This window comes from Hyperolius riggenbachi, chromosome 6 (assembly GCF_040937935.1).
Source record: "Hyperolius riggenbachi isolate aHypRig1 chromosome 6, aHypRig1.pri, whole genome shotgun sequence".
In the NCBI taxonomy this organism is placed as follows: domain Eukaryota; kingdom Metazoa; phylum Chordata; class Amphibia; order Anura; family Hyperoliidae; genus Hyperolius; species Hyperolius riggenbachi.
The window spans coordinates 272104054-272119120 of NC_090651.1; the positions used below are offsets into that span (position 1 = coordinate 272104054).

Genomic DNA, 15067 nt, shown 5'->3' on the forward strand with positions numbered 1-15067 from the left:
GGACATTCTCATCTTCCGATCCTTCTGGGAGACCGAGCAGTCTCAAGTTGTTTCGCCTATTCCTATTTTCGGCATCTACTGCCCTTGCTTCTAGTGCTCCCAGCCTTTTCTCCATTCTCGGGATTGCGCGGGAATGCGTCTGCTGTGTGTCTTCCAAGTCTGAGATCCTGCGCTCCGACTCTCTTGTTCGGTCTCTCAAGTTGGAGACATCTTGTCTTAAAAGGTCGAGACCCGACTCATAATTATCCATCTTGAGGGTTAAGGTGGCTTGGCATTGTTTTATAGCCTCCAGGATTTCATGCGGGTCTGGGGGAGGTGAAGGAGGAACCCCTCCGCCATCTTGATGCACCTCATGGCCTGTAGTCGGTACATCGTGCTTGCTTTTCTGGGCTGCTTTCGCTGGCGTGGGTTGAGAGACAGCCTTTTCTGGAGAGGTATTTTTATCTCCTTTGTCCTTCTCTCTGTCTTTGTCTCTCCCTTTGTTCCTTTGCGACATGTCAGGGTTGTACGGAGAGAACCTCTCAGCCGTCCGTTGGGATCTAGACGGGCCTGGCGAGTCACCACTATACGAAAGCGGCAGCACGGATTCCTCCTCCGTATCTGTACGTGGCAGGTCGTACCGCTCCAGTTTTTTTCCTGCTGGTTCTGGAGAGTGTCAGCCTTGTTCAGGAGTAGCGTTGAGTGCAGCGGTGTAGCGAATCACAGTGAATTTGAAAGCCGGGCGCTGGAGCTCCTTTCAGATGCTGCTAACAGAGCGCCATCTTGGACACTCCCCCCCGGTTTCTTTTTAAGTTGACCCTTTTTCTGTGAACATACCCCCCATGCGAGGCTGATATTGCTCAGATGGCGGAGCCGGCCCTGCCTTCCTTGCCAGTATCTGCTGGATTGTGTGATAGTGGGTTGGATTAGCACACTTGTATTTATTTTTGGTATGGTTTTTGGGGGGTTTTTTGTTTGTTTTTTCCAATATATTTACTTTTGATAAAGGAAGTGTTAATCCGGAGATGAGTTGTCTTTTTACCTAGGCAAAGCATGTGGAAAATGTTTTTCTCCTTTTGCATGAAACTGTGCCTCCCACGTCTAAATGCAAAACTGGATTCCTCTTTTTTTTTACCATGTTACAGGTTTTTGTGTATAGTTAGGCCATAATATTCCATCTGTAATGTAAGCAAAGGCAGAATGCTAAAATTGAGAGTGACTAGGTGGAAACAAAGCAAGAAGTTATTCAAATGCTACTCTAGCAAGAGCAATGTGTATGTGATTTCTGTGTAAAGTTATTATATTCACCAGCAGTTTCATAACTTCATATTCTATTATCTTTTGACCCTTGCAAATTATATATTTATTGTGTACCAGGACAGTAAGGACAAGTCCGAAGACTCTAAAGATGCTGGAGCCACAAAGGGTGCAGAGGAGGAGGCTCAGAAGCCAGTGGTGCCTAAGAAACAAAAGATTGTTGATGAGATTGAAGCCGTGCAAACTTTAAATGATGTGCAAGATGTATCAGAAGAAGATGTGAAGAAATCTAGTAAAAAGTGTGTAAAGCCCTGTGTTTGTATGCATGTCCATAGCCTGCTATTTTTGACTGTAGTAGGCTTTTAAGTTAATTGAAGTGAAAGAGAATGACTGTGTGCAATAGTTTAACTTTTAGCAAAACTTGCATGTAAAAAATACAAAATGCATAACTACAACACACAGTTAAAATTAGTTTATTTCACCACCACACTACTGTTGTGCGGAGTGTGTGAATATGTGCTTTTTTTTTTTTTTTTTTTTTTTTTTTTTTTTTCAAATAATTTTTAATCTTCTTGGCATGGTACTTTTATACTCTTGCGCATAGATTTGGTCAGAATGTTATAGGAAATATTTATTTATTTTTTACTACTTTAACTTTTTTTTGTTTCCCCAGTATTTAATATGGATATTTCTAATGACTATGAATCTGCTATGAATTTATGTGTACCATTTGACATTGTAGTTGAAGGTCCAAACAGTTTTTGTAAGCGTGGAAAACTTTTGTATGCAAAAAAAAAAGAGGCTTTTTGGTCACACAGTGAGTTGTACAGAATAGATCTGCTTACCCATTGACCTAAATAGGATATTGTTTACTTACTCCTGTGTTTAAACAGGGTGCTGGACTTTAGTACCAAAAATGTACAGTCAGGTCCATAAATAAATTGGCATATTGACTCAGTTCTTAACCACTTAACGACCGCCTAACGCCGATAGGCGTCGGCAGTTCGAAGTGGGGTTTCCATGGAAACGTTCCATGTCTGTTCACGAAGGGTGTCTCCGTGAACAGTCTGCGAGCCTCCGATCGCGGCTCGCAGGCTAATTGTAAACACGCGGGGAAGAAATCCACGCTGTTTACATCAATACGGCGCTGCGTACGGCGTAAAGGAGATCGGCGGTCCCGGCCTCTGACTGGCCGGGGATCGCCGGCACCTGATAGGCTAAATCAAGGAGGGAGGGAAGGGCGGAGAGGGCAGAATAGCGCTGCGGAGGGGGGCAGTGAGGATAACCCCCCCCCCCCCCCCCGCAAAACCCAAACAGCCAGCGGCGATCAGACCCCCCCCCCCCAGCAGGACATTTCCCCAACCCCCCCCCTAGTGGGGTAAAGTCTGATCGCCATGCTACAAACACGATCTGTGCTGTGGGCTGAAGAGCCCACGCAGCACAGATAAGGGGAAAATTGCCTGGTCGTCAAGTGGTTAAAAGATATGTCCAAGGAGAAAACAAAACAAACCTCCCATTACCTGGGGCTTCCTCCAGCCCCTGGCAGCGTCCTGTGCCCTTGCCGCAGCTCTGGTGGCTCCCGGTCTCCTGCGCCGCAGATGCCGACCTCGCCAGGTCGGTTTCCGGGTCGGCTTCTTTTGCGATCCACTATGCGGGTCATGTGGTTGCGCTGATGTCATCAGGACTGTACTACGCAGGCGCAGTAGTACTGCACCTGCGCAGTACTGTCCTAATGACGTCAGAGCAACCACGTGACCCGCACGGTGGAGCGCAGAAGAAGCCGACCCGGTTGGCATCTGCAGTAGAGGAGACTGGGAGCCACCGGAGCTGCGGTGAGGGCACAGGACGATGCTAGGGGCTGGAGGAAGCCCCAGGTAAGTGGATTTTTTTTTCTATTCTCCTTGGATGTAACCTTTAAATTTGTTGGCTCGATACACTGCTACAATGGATTTGAAACAAAACAAACATGATGTGCTTTAAGTGCAGATTTTCAGTTTTAATTTGAGGATATTTACATCCAAATCAGGTGAACGGTGTAGGAATTACATCAGATTGCATATGTGCCTCCCACAGGACCAAAGGTAATGGGACAGAATAATAATCCTAAATCAAATTTACACTTTTTAATACTTAGTTGCAAATCCTTTGCAGTCAATTACAGCATGAGGTCTGGAATGCATAAATTACCAGGCGCTGGATTTCATCCCTGGTGATGCTCTGCCAGGCCCCTACTGCAGCTGTCTTCAGTTCCTGCTTGCTCTTGGGGCATTTTCCCTTGAGTTTTATCTTCAGCAAAGTGAAATGCATGCTCAGTTGGATTCAGGTCAAGTGAGTGACTTGGCCATTGCATACCATTCCACTTCTTTCCCTTCAAAATCTCTTTGGTTGCTTTTACACTATGGGTCATTGTCTATCTGCATTGTGAAGTGCCGTCCAATGAGTTCTGAAGCATTTGGCTGAATATGAGCACCTGACCTGAATCCGATTAAGCATGCATTTCACTTTTTGAAGACAAACTGTCGGGAAAATGCCCCAAAAAATGTTAAATTGTCTCGATGTCCCAATATTTATGGACTTTACTGTATGAGACTTGAGCTGAGTAACAGCAACAAGTTCCATATACCTTGTGGATGGACTAATTGTTTATAAACCTCACTTTTTTTTTTTTTAAGGGTGAAAACCGCATAAGGCCTGGAACCCACTACAAAGCGCAAATCGCAATCGCTAGCGTTTTTAATGAGCGTTTTGTAAGCAATTTCATGAGCGTTTTCTGGCGATTTTTGGTAGCGATTTTTAAAAAGTGTAAGCTTTTTGCCAGTGATTGTGTAGCGATTTGCGATTAGCGTTTTTAATGCTTATTACGCCAACTTATATACTTAACATTTCAGAAATGCTAACGCTCAAATTCTGCATGTCCTGTCTTAGCAATTTTGCTAATCGCAATCGCTCTAGTGGAGCTTGCCCATCCATTAACATTAGCTGAGAGTTTAGGAAAATTGCTAGCGTTTTGAATGACTCTCTAAACACTCAAAAAATCGCTCTAGTGGGTTGTAGCCCCAACACCTGATTTGCAGGGTCATTCTTAGACTCCGAAGCATAAAACAGCCCAGCAAGTAGCACTTTCAGTATTGGCAAATTCCGTACTTCCTTTAGCACAAATAATTGTACGTTTTAGAAAGTACTACGGTAATTGTCCAACTGGTATGCCAATTGTCTGTTTTTCATACTTTCTTAATCCGTGACCCAGACAAATAAAGCCGATTAGAAGTTCTGACTCCCCTCTTCTTGCAAGCGCGCAACTCTCTACTAAAGCCAAATGTTTAATATTGCAGCCAATCTGTTTTGTTTTTTTTTCTTTATTGACCAGTCTAATTCCACCTTGGTACCATCTCTAGTTTTTAGCAAAAAAAAATTAATAAAATGTCAGCTCCTATCTAGGGCATGTCAGATAGCTGTAAAGTAAAACTGCATTGAAAACTACTTAAAGAGAAATCTGTAAGGGGGGGGGGGGGGGGACCCTCTGGGGGATACTTACCTCAGAAGGGGGAAGCCTCTGGATCCTAAAGAGGCTTCCCCCGGCCTTCTTTTCAATTGCACGGGTCCCCCGAAGTGCGCCGAGGTAGATATTTTCCTAACGCTATCCTGCGCAGGCGCACTAGCGGCTTTCTGTTCGGGTTAAGTCAGAAATAGCCAAACCTGATCGGATCCGCTCTACTGCGGATACAATCTGGTTCCACTATTTCCACCTTACCTGGAGTAAGAGCCACTACTGCGCCTGTGCTGGATCCCAGAGAGGTAAATCTAGTTTTAAAATCTACACACAAAGTTATCCTGCGCTCCAAATCGAGGTTACACGGTCAAAGATGATTCCCCTTTGAAGGTTCCAGCACTGCAGCGCTCCGGTAATGGGTAGTTAGCAGAACAACTGAAAAAGGAAGGAGCGCGCCATAGTGCATTAAACGTTTAGGGGGGTATTTACTGACACATACAGGTTGTACTCACAAACATAGAAGTTAAAATCGCATGTCAGCGGACAGCCAGCCGCTTCCCTCAGTGGTGATCTGACGAAGGCGCAGCGCGCCGAAACGCGTCATGACGTCACACGCTTACTGAATCCAGCCACGCCCACCCCCCAGCGAGACGGAGCCCAGGACATCGGAAATTCGCGCTGCTGGCCACAGCGTGCTACTCTCCACCACTGAGGGAAGCGGCTGGCTGTCCGCTGACATGCGATTTTAACTTCTATGTTTGTGAGTACAACCTGTATGTGTCAATAAATACCCCCCTAAACGTTTAATGCACTATGGCGCGCCCCTTCCTTTTTTAGTTTTAAAATCTACCCTAATATCTTTTATTTTAACGTTAAAGGGTACATGACCCAAGGCAAAATTACCTAAGTTAAGCCATTCCATTCCTCTCCTCATCCAAAACTTAGGAGAAAAAGTGATTTGGATCGGGCCCCATGTTTTTTTTTTTTTTTTTTTTTTTTTTTTTTTTTTTTTTTTTTACTACTTCAGAATTAGACCTCTAGCTTTATTGATCTGACTTTTTTTTCAAAGTCTGTGAGGGCAGCATCCATCTTATTTTCTTGAATATTTTTTTTTTAATTGTTTTTTTTTTTTTTTTATTAAATGTGTTCTTTCTTTTCAGACTTCAAGAGTTAACAGAACGGGACTTGGAGAAACATGAGCATGAAAAAGCAGCAAATAGTTTGGAAGCATTTTTATTTGAGACACAGGTGAGTTAGACTGCTTTTCTGTGAAGCAAATAGTGTATATCGCATATAAGTGTGTTGGGGGAATTGAAGTACACTCTGGATCTTTTGGAACAGGACAAGCTTGAGCAGGAGGAGTTTCGTAAAGTCTCCACTAAAGAACAGAGGGAAGAGATTTCCAGCAAGCTTAAACAGGCCTCAAACTGGCTAGAAGAGGATGGATTTGGAGCCACAACTAAGGTATAACAAAACCTAGGCTATACCAATCCAATATAGGGTTTTTTTTTTTTCTTTCTGCCTAGGGTACCTTAAAAATCTGATTTTTATTACCTATGAAATGATCAATTTCACCATATAGCCGTAGCTGTGAAAACATATTGAACTGAAACCTAAACAGACAGGTTTGTCAGGGTGGTTATCCTTCCAAATTCAGTAGTGTTTTAGTTGTAAACCTGAAACCACAAATATGCAGCCAGAAGAGTCAGACTTGAATCTGAGAAGCCGGATATTTATTTTGGGTCACAGTAAAGATAAAGGTGGGTTGAGGGGGATGAATAAAAATTGCAGCTGCCATATCGGTCCCTCTACTTTTTTTTTTTTTTTTTTTTTTTTTTGTGGAGATGACACTAATTTTCCAAAATCTGAAATTTTGCCACAATTCGGCCAATGATATGCAATTCATTCTGATGTTGATAGGCTTCGTGCAGTTTGCAACAGCTCAGAAATCTGCTATAATAGGCAGGAATATGCAGGTAGAGGAACCAGTTTTATGGAAGAGATATTTCAGAACTTTTAGGAAGCAAAAAAGAATTGTCAGCAGCACTGCTTAAGTGAAAAAATTAGCTCTCTTATTTGTGCAATAAAATCACATGTCAAGAATAGGCTGAGGGCAACTGCCCTCAGCCTATTCTTGACATGTGATTTTATTGCACAAATAAAAGAGCTATTTTTTTCACTTTAGCAGTGCTGCTGACAATTCTCTTTTTGATATTTTTTGAACTTGGTGAGCAACGAGTTTTAATCCGCTATAGCACGCTGGTCTCCATTTTGAGTGCTAGGTCTAACAATTTTTGCTGAACTTTGAAAAGGAATCCACTAAATGTCTTTCTAAAAGTGGGATTGTCAGCCACAAAATCAAATTCCATTTATCTACTGCGCTGTGTTTATTATGTTGTCTACATCCTGACTATGCATCCTTACTATGTAAGTAGAACAAGTATTTATCTACTTATATATGTGGTGTTTTCTGGAATAGTATGGCTGTAACTGTTGCTGTCAATATAAGTTTTGGAAAGGTTTCTGGCATTTGGCAGTATTCCATTTTAGTTCTTTTACTGTAATGTTTTCAATTGAAACAGGAGCTGAAGGAGAAACTGAGTGAACTGAAGAAAGCCTGTAAGGCATTATTTTTCAAGGTAGAGGAGAGGAGGAAATGGCCAGATAGACTGGCAGCACTGGACAGTCTGCTTAATCACTCCAGCATTTTCCTGAAGTAAGTGGTGCATGCCTGTGTCAAAGTTCTGTGAACTAGTATGTAGAAGCAGAAGACCTAATATTTCATTAAGATAACGAGGTATAATCACTTTTCTCACCAGATTAGGCTAGTTACACACCAAGACGTTGCGTTGGGTGCTACGTTAAGGTCGCATAACGTGCACCTAACGCAAGGCCTGGTGCACTTTGATGTGGACGTCAGAGTGAGCCACGTTGTGCAGCTCACACTGGCGTCCATGATGCGTACTCTTGGACGCATGCGGCATCACGTGGTCCCGCCAGCCAATCGCCGCACAGAGCGGCCGCACCAGGAAGTAAACACTGTACATCACTGTACTTCACTGTACTGCAACGTGCAGTGAATATTAATTAGCCATGTGCCTGGCCGCTCTCCGCTCCTCCCCAACCTGACTGAGCATGTGCAAACAGTCTAACGCGGCTTAAGCCGCTGTAACGCCGTAGCATGCTGCACTTTCGGGAGAACGTGCAGCGTTACATGTAACGCAACGTGGGCGTGTTACATTGCTGTGCGTTGGGGGAGCGTTACAGGCTGCACTAACGTGCACCTGTAACGTCTTAGTGTGTAAGCAGCCTAAATGTGTGTAGAATTGTTAAAGTGGAATTGTCAGCCATGAAATCAAATTCCATTTACCATTTGCTCGGTTTATAATGCAGTCTACAACCTGACCCTGCATTGCAAGCATTCCAATATAATCATAACATTATCTGTCGTCCTAAATCTTATCTCAGTCAGCCCGGCTTTATTTGGTATATTGCAGAGGAAAGGGAAGCTTGTTATCTCCCCCCCCCCCCCCCCCCATATATTCCTGCTCCTCACTGATTGGCTAAGGGCAGTTCAGTGTGACAGACTGAGGCTGAGAACCTCCCTCCTCTGCAGATGCTGCTGAAATAAGAGATAATGCTGTGCTCACATGTGTTTACAAAGCAAACTAGATATGTGCTCATACTGAAAAGGTGTGCTGAAGAGATATATATACACACACACACACACACACACACACACACACACACACACACACACACACACACACACACACACACACACACACACACACACACACACACACACACACACACACACACACACACACACACACACATATATACATACACACTTTGTGTAAGAATGCTTTTGATTTATTGAACCCGAGTTAGCAATTATATGCCAAAATTCTCAATCCTTTTCTTTTCCTCCTCAGGAGTGCCAGAACGATTCCTGAAGATGATCAGATTTTCACAGATGTTGAGATGAACACACTTGAAAAGCTAATTAATGAGACATTGGTAAGAGATGAAGAATATTCTGTGTTTTTTATAAATCCCTTTATTCATTTTTAATCTTCCCGATTGTATTTCCTCCTTGACTCCTGGTGAAGTGAACCGGGCCTGTAAAGCATGTAACAAATGTTTATGCTACCTTTTCAATGGGTTTCTTTACCGTTTAACATTAATAAGAGGCATGATCTTCATTTCCAGCTGTGCTTGCTATTTCTGTGTCTGACATCTGCTCTCAAATTACGTTAGCTGCTCTTCTCAGATTTGACCTTTGCACAAGATAAGCACACGTTAATGGGGAATGGTGAGGAGAGGATGGCAGGAATAGAGACACAGCTGAACTTGGCATCAAAATGAGGTTGCAGATCTGAGATGATATTTAGTATTTATATAGTGCCGACAATATTCCACTTCACTGTACAGAGTGCATTGTGTTGTCACATAACTGTGTCTCTAAGAGGGACTCGCACTCTAATCACTACCATAGTTGTATGTCTATGTGTCTAGGGCCAACTTTTAAGGGGAGGCCAATTTAAATTATCTGTACGTGTTTGGGATGTGGGAGGAAACCGGAATGCTCAAAGGAAACCCCTCACAGACAGAGAGCATACAAACTCCATGCAGATGGGGCCCTGGCTGAAATTTTAATGGGGAACCAGCACAGCAAGGCAAGATTGGGAACCACTATGCCACCATGTCAGATGTTAATTTCTGTAAAAGAAGGCTGGTCTGCACTCAGAGGAAGACAGCCTGTGAGCATTGCTGAGGCTGGGAAAAGTTAAACTGTATTTTGTTGCAACTAGAGGATCACTGAAGTGTGGACACTAGAAGTGTGTGGATACTGAGGTTGTTAGAAGCTAGCAGCACATAGTGTAGGGGGTGGGGGCATGATGTCAGCTGTCATATGAGGCTGTAAGCTGTACAAGCAAGATGAGCTGCAGGGAAATAATGTAGTTCAGAGAAGTAGAAGAGATAGTCAATGAGACGCTACTTCAGGCTTGCATGCAAATTTAATGTAAATTAAATGTGCTCATGTAGCTTGGAATTGAACCAATTAAATGCACTTCCTGCAGATTGGAATTGGTTCAATTTCAAGCTGCATATGTTTTTTTTTTGTTTGTTTGTTTTTTTTATTTCAGTGCTATGCAGAAGAGATCAAACTATTGTATTGTGGAGAGGAAAATTGAGATAGAGGCCTATATGCAATTAACATTTTCTCCTAGGAGATATTTGTTTTTGTTTTTTTTTTTAGCTTTGATCTTAGAATATCTTTTCAGCACTTACTAATGAAAAAAAAGTACCAAAAAGTAGGTGAATTAAAAAGTACTATAACCTTTACTTTGAGGGGTGTGTTTGTCCCTACTCCCCCCCCCCCCCCCCCCCCACACACACACACACACACACACACACACACACACACACACACACACACACACACACACACACACACACACACACACACACACACACACACACACACACACACACACACACACACACACACACACACACACACACACACACACATTTTGCGTGGGTCTTTAAAGAGAAACTCCAACCAAGAATTGAACTTTTTCCCAATCAGTAGCTGATACCCCATTTTACATGAGAAAGACAATGATTTTCACAAACAGACCATCAGGGGGCGCTGTGTGACTGATTTTGTGCTGAAACCCCTCCCACAAGAGGCTCTGAATACCGCGGTACTGCTGGCAAACTGCCACAATGTAACAATGTTCAGAGACAGGAAATAGCTGTTATTAGCTGTCTGTAACAGACAGAGCAGCTAGAAATAGCTAAATAACCTGCCCACAGTAACAATGTCACCATGTAATAAATGTCAGAATGTGAATCTGGGAGAGGAAAGATTTTACAATGAGCAAACACTGACTAAATCATTTATACATAATTATGGTAAAAAATGAAGCACTTTTTTTACTACATTATTTTCACTGGAGTTACTCTTTAAAAATACAAATATCACCAAACTATCTTTGGAGACCGTACTCCAGATCTAACTGTCACAGATGAAACGGTTACCACAAGCTCTCAAGTCCGTTTACAGTAGGAAAAACCCAGTTGGGACAGTCCTCAGATCCTGTTCGCTCTCTGCACTCTTAATCAAAAATGTGATATGTGAGAGACAGAAAAAACATACACACATAGAGTAACTCTGTCTAGCAAATGATTGCCACTACCACTTTCCAGTGTTATGTGACACTCCAAAAACCGTGCGACCTGCCACCGGTGCTGCAATACTCCCCCTATGTGTCTGTACTCACCCTGGCAGCCTTCCTAAGCACTGGAATTGCTTGTTTTGGGGAAAGAGATGGGGCCTAATCTCCTCTGCCATCAGTGCCTCATCAACAGTCCATGCTAAAAACTTAAAGAACTCCAATAGTGAAGATCATTTTTTAATGTATAAAAAGGTTTTAAAATCACACTTACACTCTCCTTGATTATAATTAGCTTAACCTAATCGGTAGACATCCGGTACCCGGGTGACCACTCCCCCAACTGTAACTTCGAACTCTGTTATTAATATAGCAACCTTCATCTGTCCGTTTAAATGTTCTCGTAAAACGGACAAAAAATGGCTGTTTTTGTTGTGAAATAAACTGTGGCTCGTGCAAATTCAGTCCATCTTTGCTGGATCGTTTGCGGTATCCTCACAAGGGATGTTAAAAATTCCCTAGTAAGTTGGGTCCATTGTACTGTACTTCAGGATATGATTTATTTTTGATAACCGGCAGTTTACATCTATTTTCTGTCATTTAAAACCTGAGTTAAAAAAGCCATTTTTTCCCCCTACAGATTTGGAAGAAAGAAACTTTAGCAGACCAGGCCAAGTTATCTGCCACCGAGAAACCTGTCCTGCTCTCTAAGGATATCGAACTAAAACTTGGAGCTCTGGACCGAGAAATTCAGTACTTGCTGAACAAGGCCAAATTTTCGAAACCCAAACCCAAGCCGAAAAGCAACACCACAAAAGCACAGAATGGAGAAAATGCTACAGACACCACGGAGAAGATTATAAAAGCCAAAACAGAAGGGTCAGAAGGTAAGCAGTAATTATAAAATGCTTGTTTAAAGAGACTCTGAAGCGACATTAAAAATCGCTTTTTAACTTATCAACATGGGCATGTCTGCCCCTGCTAAAACGCATCTATCCCGCGGCTGAACGAGGGGTCCTTACCCCCCCCCCAAATCCCCTCCCTTGTTCCCGGGCAGTGCTTCCTGTTGAGGCAGGGCTAATGGCCGCAGCCCTGCCTCTCAGCGCGTCTATCAGTGCTGATCCCGCCCCCTCAGTCTTCCTTCACTGAGAGGTGGAGATCCGCCGGCTGAGAGACGTGCATGGAGGCAGAGCGACAGCCATTAGCTCTGCCTCCATGAGCAGCAAAATCTACGACCATGTTGATTGTGGATTTTGCAGGGGGGAGGGGGGGGGGATTTGGGGGGTAAAGACCTCTCGTTCAGCCGCGGGATAGCAGCGTTTTAGCAGGGGCAAACCTGCCCATCTTGAGTTAAAAAGCAATTTTTAGTGTCGCTTCAGAGTCTCTTTAAGAGTTTTTTCAAATGCATTTGAAGCTGAAATTTTGAGAATCGGAACACGCACAAAGAGATTGTGATAAACTTATTTTTGAATAATTATTGCATTATGCGGTGTTTACAGGTTTCTGCTTTCCATGTACCAATAACCTACAGAATAATACTCCACTGCAGGCTTATTCGTCCACTCTGAGGCTGCATCCCTTGTTTTTCTGAGCACTTTTTCCTATAAGAGAAATTTTGAAGCAGACCAAAACTGAGAAATTATGAGCCAGCATAATATCTAGCAGTAAGGGTCATCTAGCCAAGTTTGGCAGAGTAGAGTCAGAACACCTGAAATGCATACTCATTAAGTGACTCGGTTTACAAGTTAAGGAATCTCCATATACACAAGGCAGTTTAGGGAAATGCTTGTTTTTATGTGCATGAAAACTGTGCATTTTGTATTGTTAACCACTTAACGACCGCCTAACGCGATAGGCGTCGGCAGGTCGCAAGTGGTTTCTCATGGAAACGAGCGGCCTTTCCATGTCAGTTCAAGGAGGGTGTCTCCGTGAACAGCCTGCGAGCCTCCGATCACGGCTCGCAGGCAAAATGTAAACACGGGAAGAAATCCCCTGTGTTTACATCATACGGCGCTGCTGCGCAGTAGCGCCGTAAAGCAGATCGGCCATCCCGGCCTCTGATTGGCCGGGGATCGCCGGCTTCTGATAGGCTGAAGCCTATCAGAGGCGGCGCAGGACGCATTGCCGTCCTGTGCCGCCCAGGGGAAGGAGGGAGGGAAAGGGAGCGAGGCGGAAAAACGCTGAGGGGAGTTTTGAATTGTTTCATATCTGATGTCAACAGCTGGCGTATGGATTCTTTTTTCATTCAGTGTGGCATTGCCAATTTTTTGATAAAGGATAATTTTCATATGGTTGGTCTACCTTAAGTGTCCATCAGCCTATCATCTTCATTTAATTTTTAGGTTACCTTAACAGTTTTGACTCTCAGCTAAAGTGTGTTTTGTTGGAGTTTTGCTTCTAAGCATATGTATGTCCTCTTTCCAGATCAACCAAATGAACCAGAGCCAGCAGAGGAGCCGCCAGTAGTAGGAGAGAAGATGCTAGAGATAGCTGGTTCAGAAGAAGGTACACGTAGACATGAACAAGAGCTATAATCCTCTGAGCACAATGTTAGGTTTATATGAGCTATAGTTAACTTTCATAGATGCTTAAAGGTCTGGGCAACATTTAACTTTATTTTTTTCTGCTTCTTTACTTTATCAGAGTCCACAACACAACAAGAAAATGCAGAGGACAACCAGAAGACTGAGCTATAATTGCTTTGCACCCTTGTCTGCTGTTGGCACTCATACTTATTGACATTACTTTTTTTGTAATGGACCCTTGACTGTTCATACCATCTGAACTGTTTTATTTTTTTTTTTTCCTCCTTGCTTTATTTACCTCTAAAACCGGAAAACAAGATGTATATATCTATTCTGTCAGAGCGCCACTTAGATTTGTGTGTGTGCTATTAATTTAACTGTGAATGTATACAAGAGGATTCTGGACATCCCCTCCACTTGAGAACTGGCACAACCAACTCTAGACCACATCCCTTCAGCCTAAATAGCCCATTTCCACCCAGGCCATTTCTATGTTAATTTATTTCTGTTTATATTAACTATTGCTCTGAACCTGTGGTCTGCCACCCACAAATTCAAGTATCACAATTCTAGAAGTGTTATATTGGTGACACATGTTTCAGGTCAGTCGTTCCATTATTTGTTTATAGATTCTAGATGAATTAAGAGAAATCTGAAATGTGGGGGTTTTCCTCGAAGACAAATTTCCTGAAAGTTTTTATATAATTTACCACACAAACTGAAATTGCATCTATGAAATGAAAGGTAAAATTGTCACGTGGCCAGCATTAACCAAATGGTTTAGCCCCTTTGGAAGATATGAAATCTATATACAAGAAATGTAGTGTTTGTTGCTACAGTTTTTTTTCTTTAAGCAGACTGATGCTAGCAAAGGTCTAACACTGGGCATATAGTACCAATCCATTCAAGATTTTAGGTACTCGGGAGAATTCATTTGTTTTAAAAACAATAAATGTTTTTCCGTAGTTTACCTGACTTTTGCCAGTTGTAATGGTTTTTTAAAGGTAATTTATCTCTAAAAGGTCTGCTAGAGTGAAAATGGTGACCTTCTGTATGCTTTACACTTATTAAAATATTTTCAATAGAGTAAAATGTTAAATATATTTTGAGCTACAAAACGCCAGTTTTTTTTTTTCTCCGCTATTCACCTGTTGGCCTGTCTACAGATGGGAACAGGGCAAGACTACCATTTCCTCTCTGCACACAGCTGCTCACCTGTCAGTAAAGGTGCGTACACACGCACTACATGTGGCAACAAATTGTCCTTCAGAAACCCCCTCGGTCAGCCGACAGTAGTGTGTGTGTGTGTGTGTGTGTGTACGCACTGTCGGCGGACTGATAAGGCTGTTTCTAAACCATCCGCTTACAGTAGAGATTTAATGGCTATTAGTTGCTTTGTCAGGTGGAAGAGACAAAGTGAAGAGGGGAGTCCCTGATCCACATTTGTGGCCCTGCTGATAAATGAGAAGCTTTTATATAAAAAAAAAAGTGGCACTTTTGGACAACGTATATAGGAACTCTTGTTCAACTTCTGTTACATACCCAACTACAGTAGCAAAGTGCCACCATTCTTGCTGTAGTGGTCCTTTAAAGGAAACTTAAAGAAAACATGAAAAAAATATGGAAAA

The 15067-nt window shown here is 42.7% G+C and overlaps 1 protein-coding gene across 3 annotated transcripts in view; it reads left to right on the forward strand.

The window, feature by feature from the left end:
* Nucleotides 1-14414, forward strand: part of HYOU1 (hypoxia up-regulated 1) — a 79292-nt gene extending 64878 nt beyond the window's left edge. For 2 of the 3 annotated variants that reach the window (XM_068240860.1, XM_068240858.1), the window contains exons 18-25: nt 1357-1535; nt 5887-5974; nt 6068-6190; nt 7309-7442; nt 8665-8749; nt 11555-11801; nt 13339-13419; nt 13558-14414. In XM_068240860.1, coding sequence (XP_068096961.1) covers nt 1357-1535; nt 5887-5974; nt 6068-6190; nt 7309-7442; nt 8665-8749; nt 11555-11801; nt 13339-13419; nt 13558-13610 — 990 coding nt within the window. In that variant the 3' untranslated portion in view covers nt 13611-14414. Of the gene's footprint in view, nt 1-1356; nt 1536-5886; nt 5975-6067; nt 6191-7308; nt 7443-8664; nt 8750-11554; nt 11802-13338; nt 13464-13557 lie in introns of all 3 variants that reach the window. The other variant, XM_068240861.1, reaches the window with a different exon arrangement.
* Nucleotides 14415-15067: the final 653 nt, after the last annotated feature.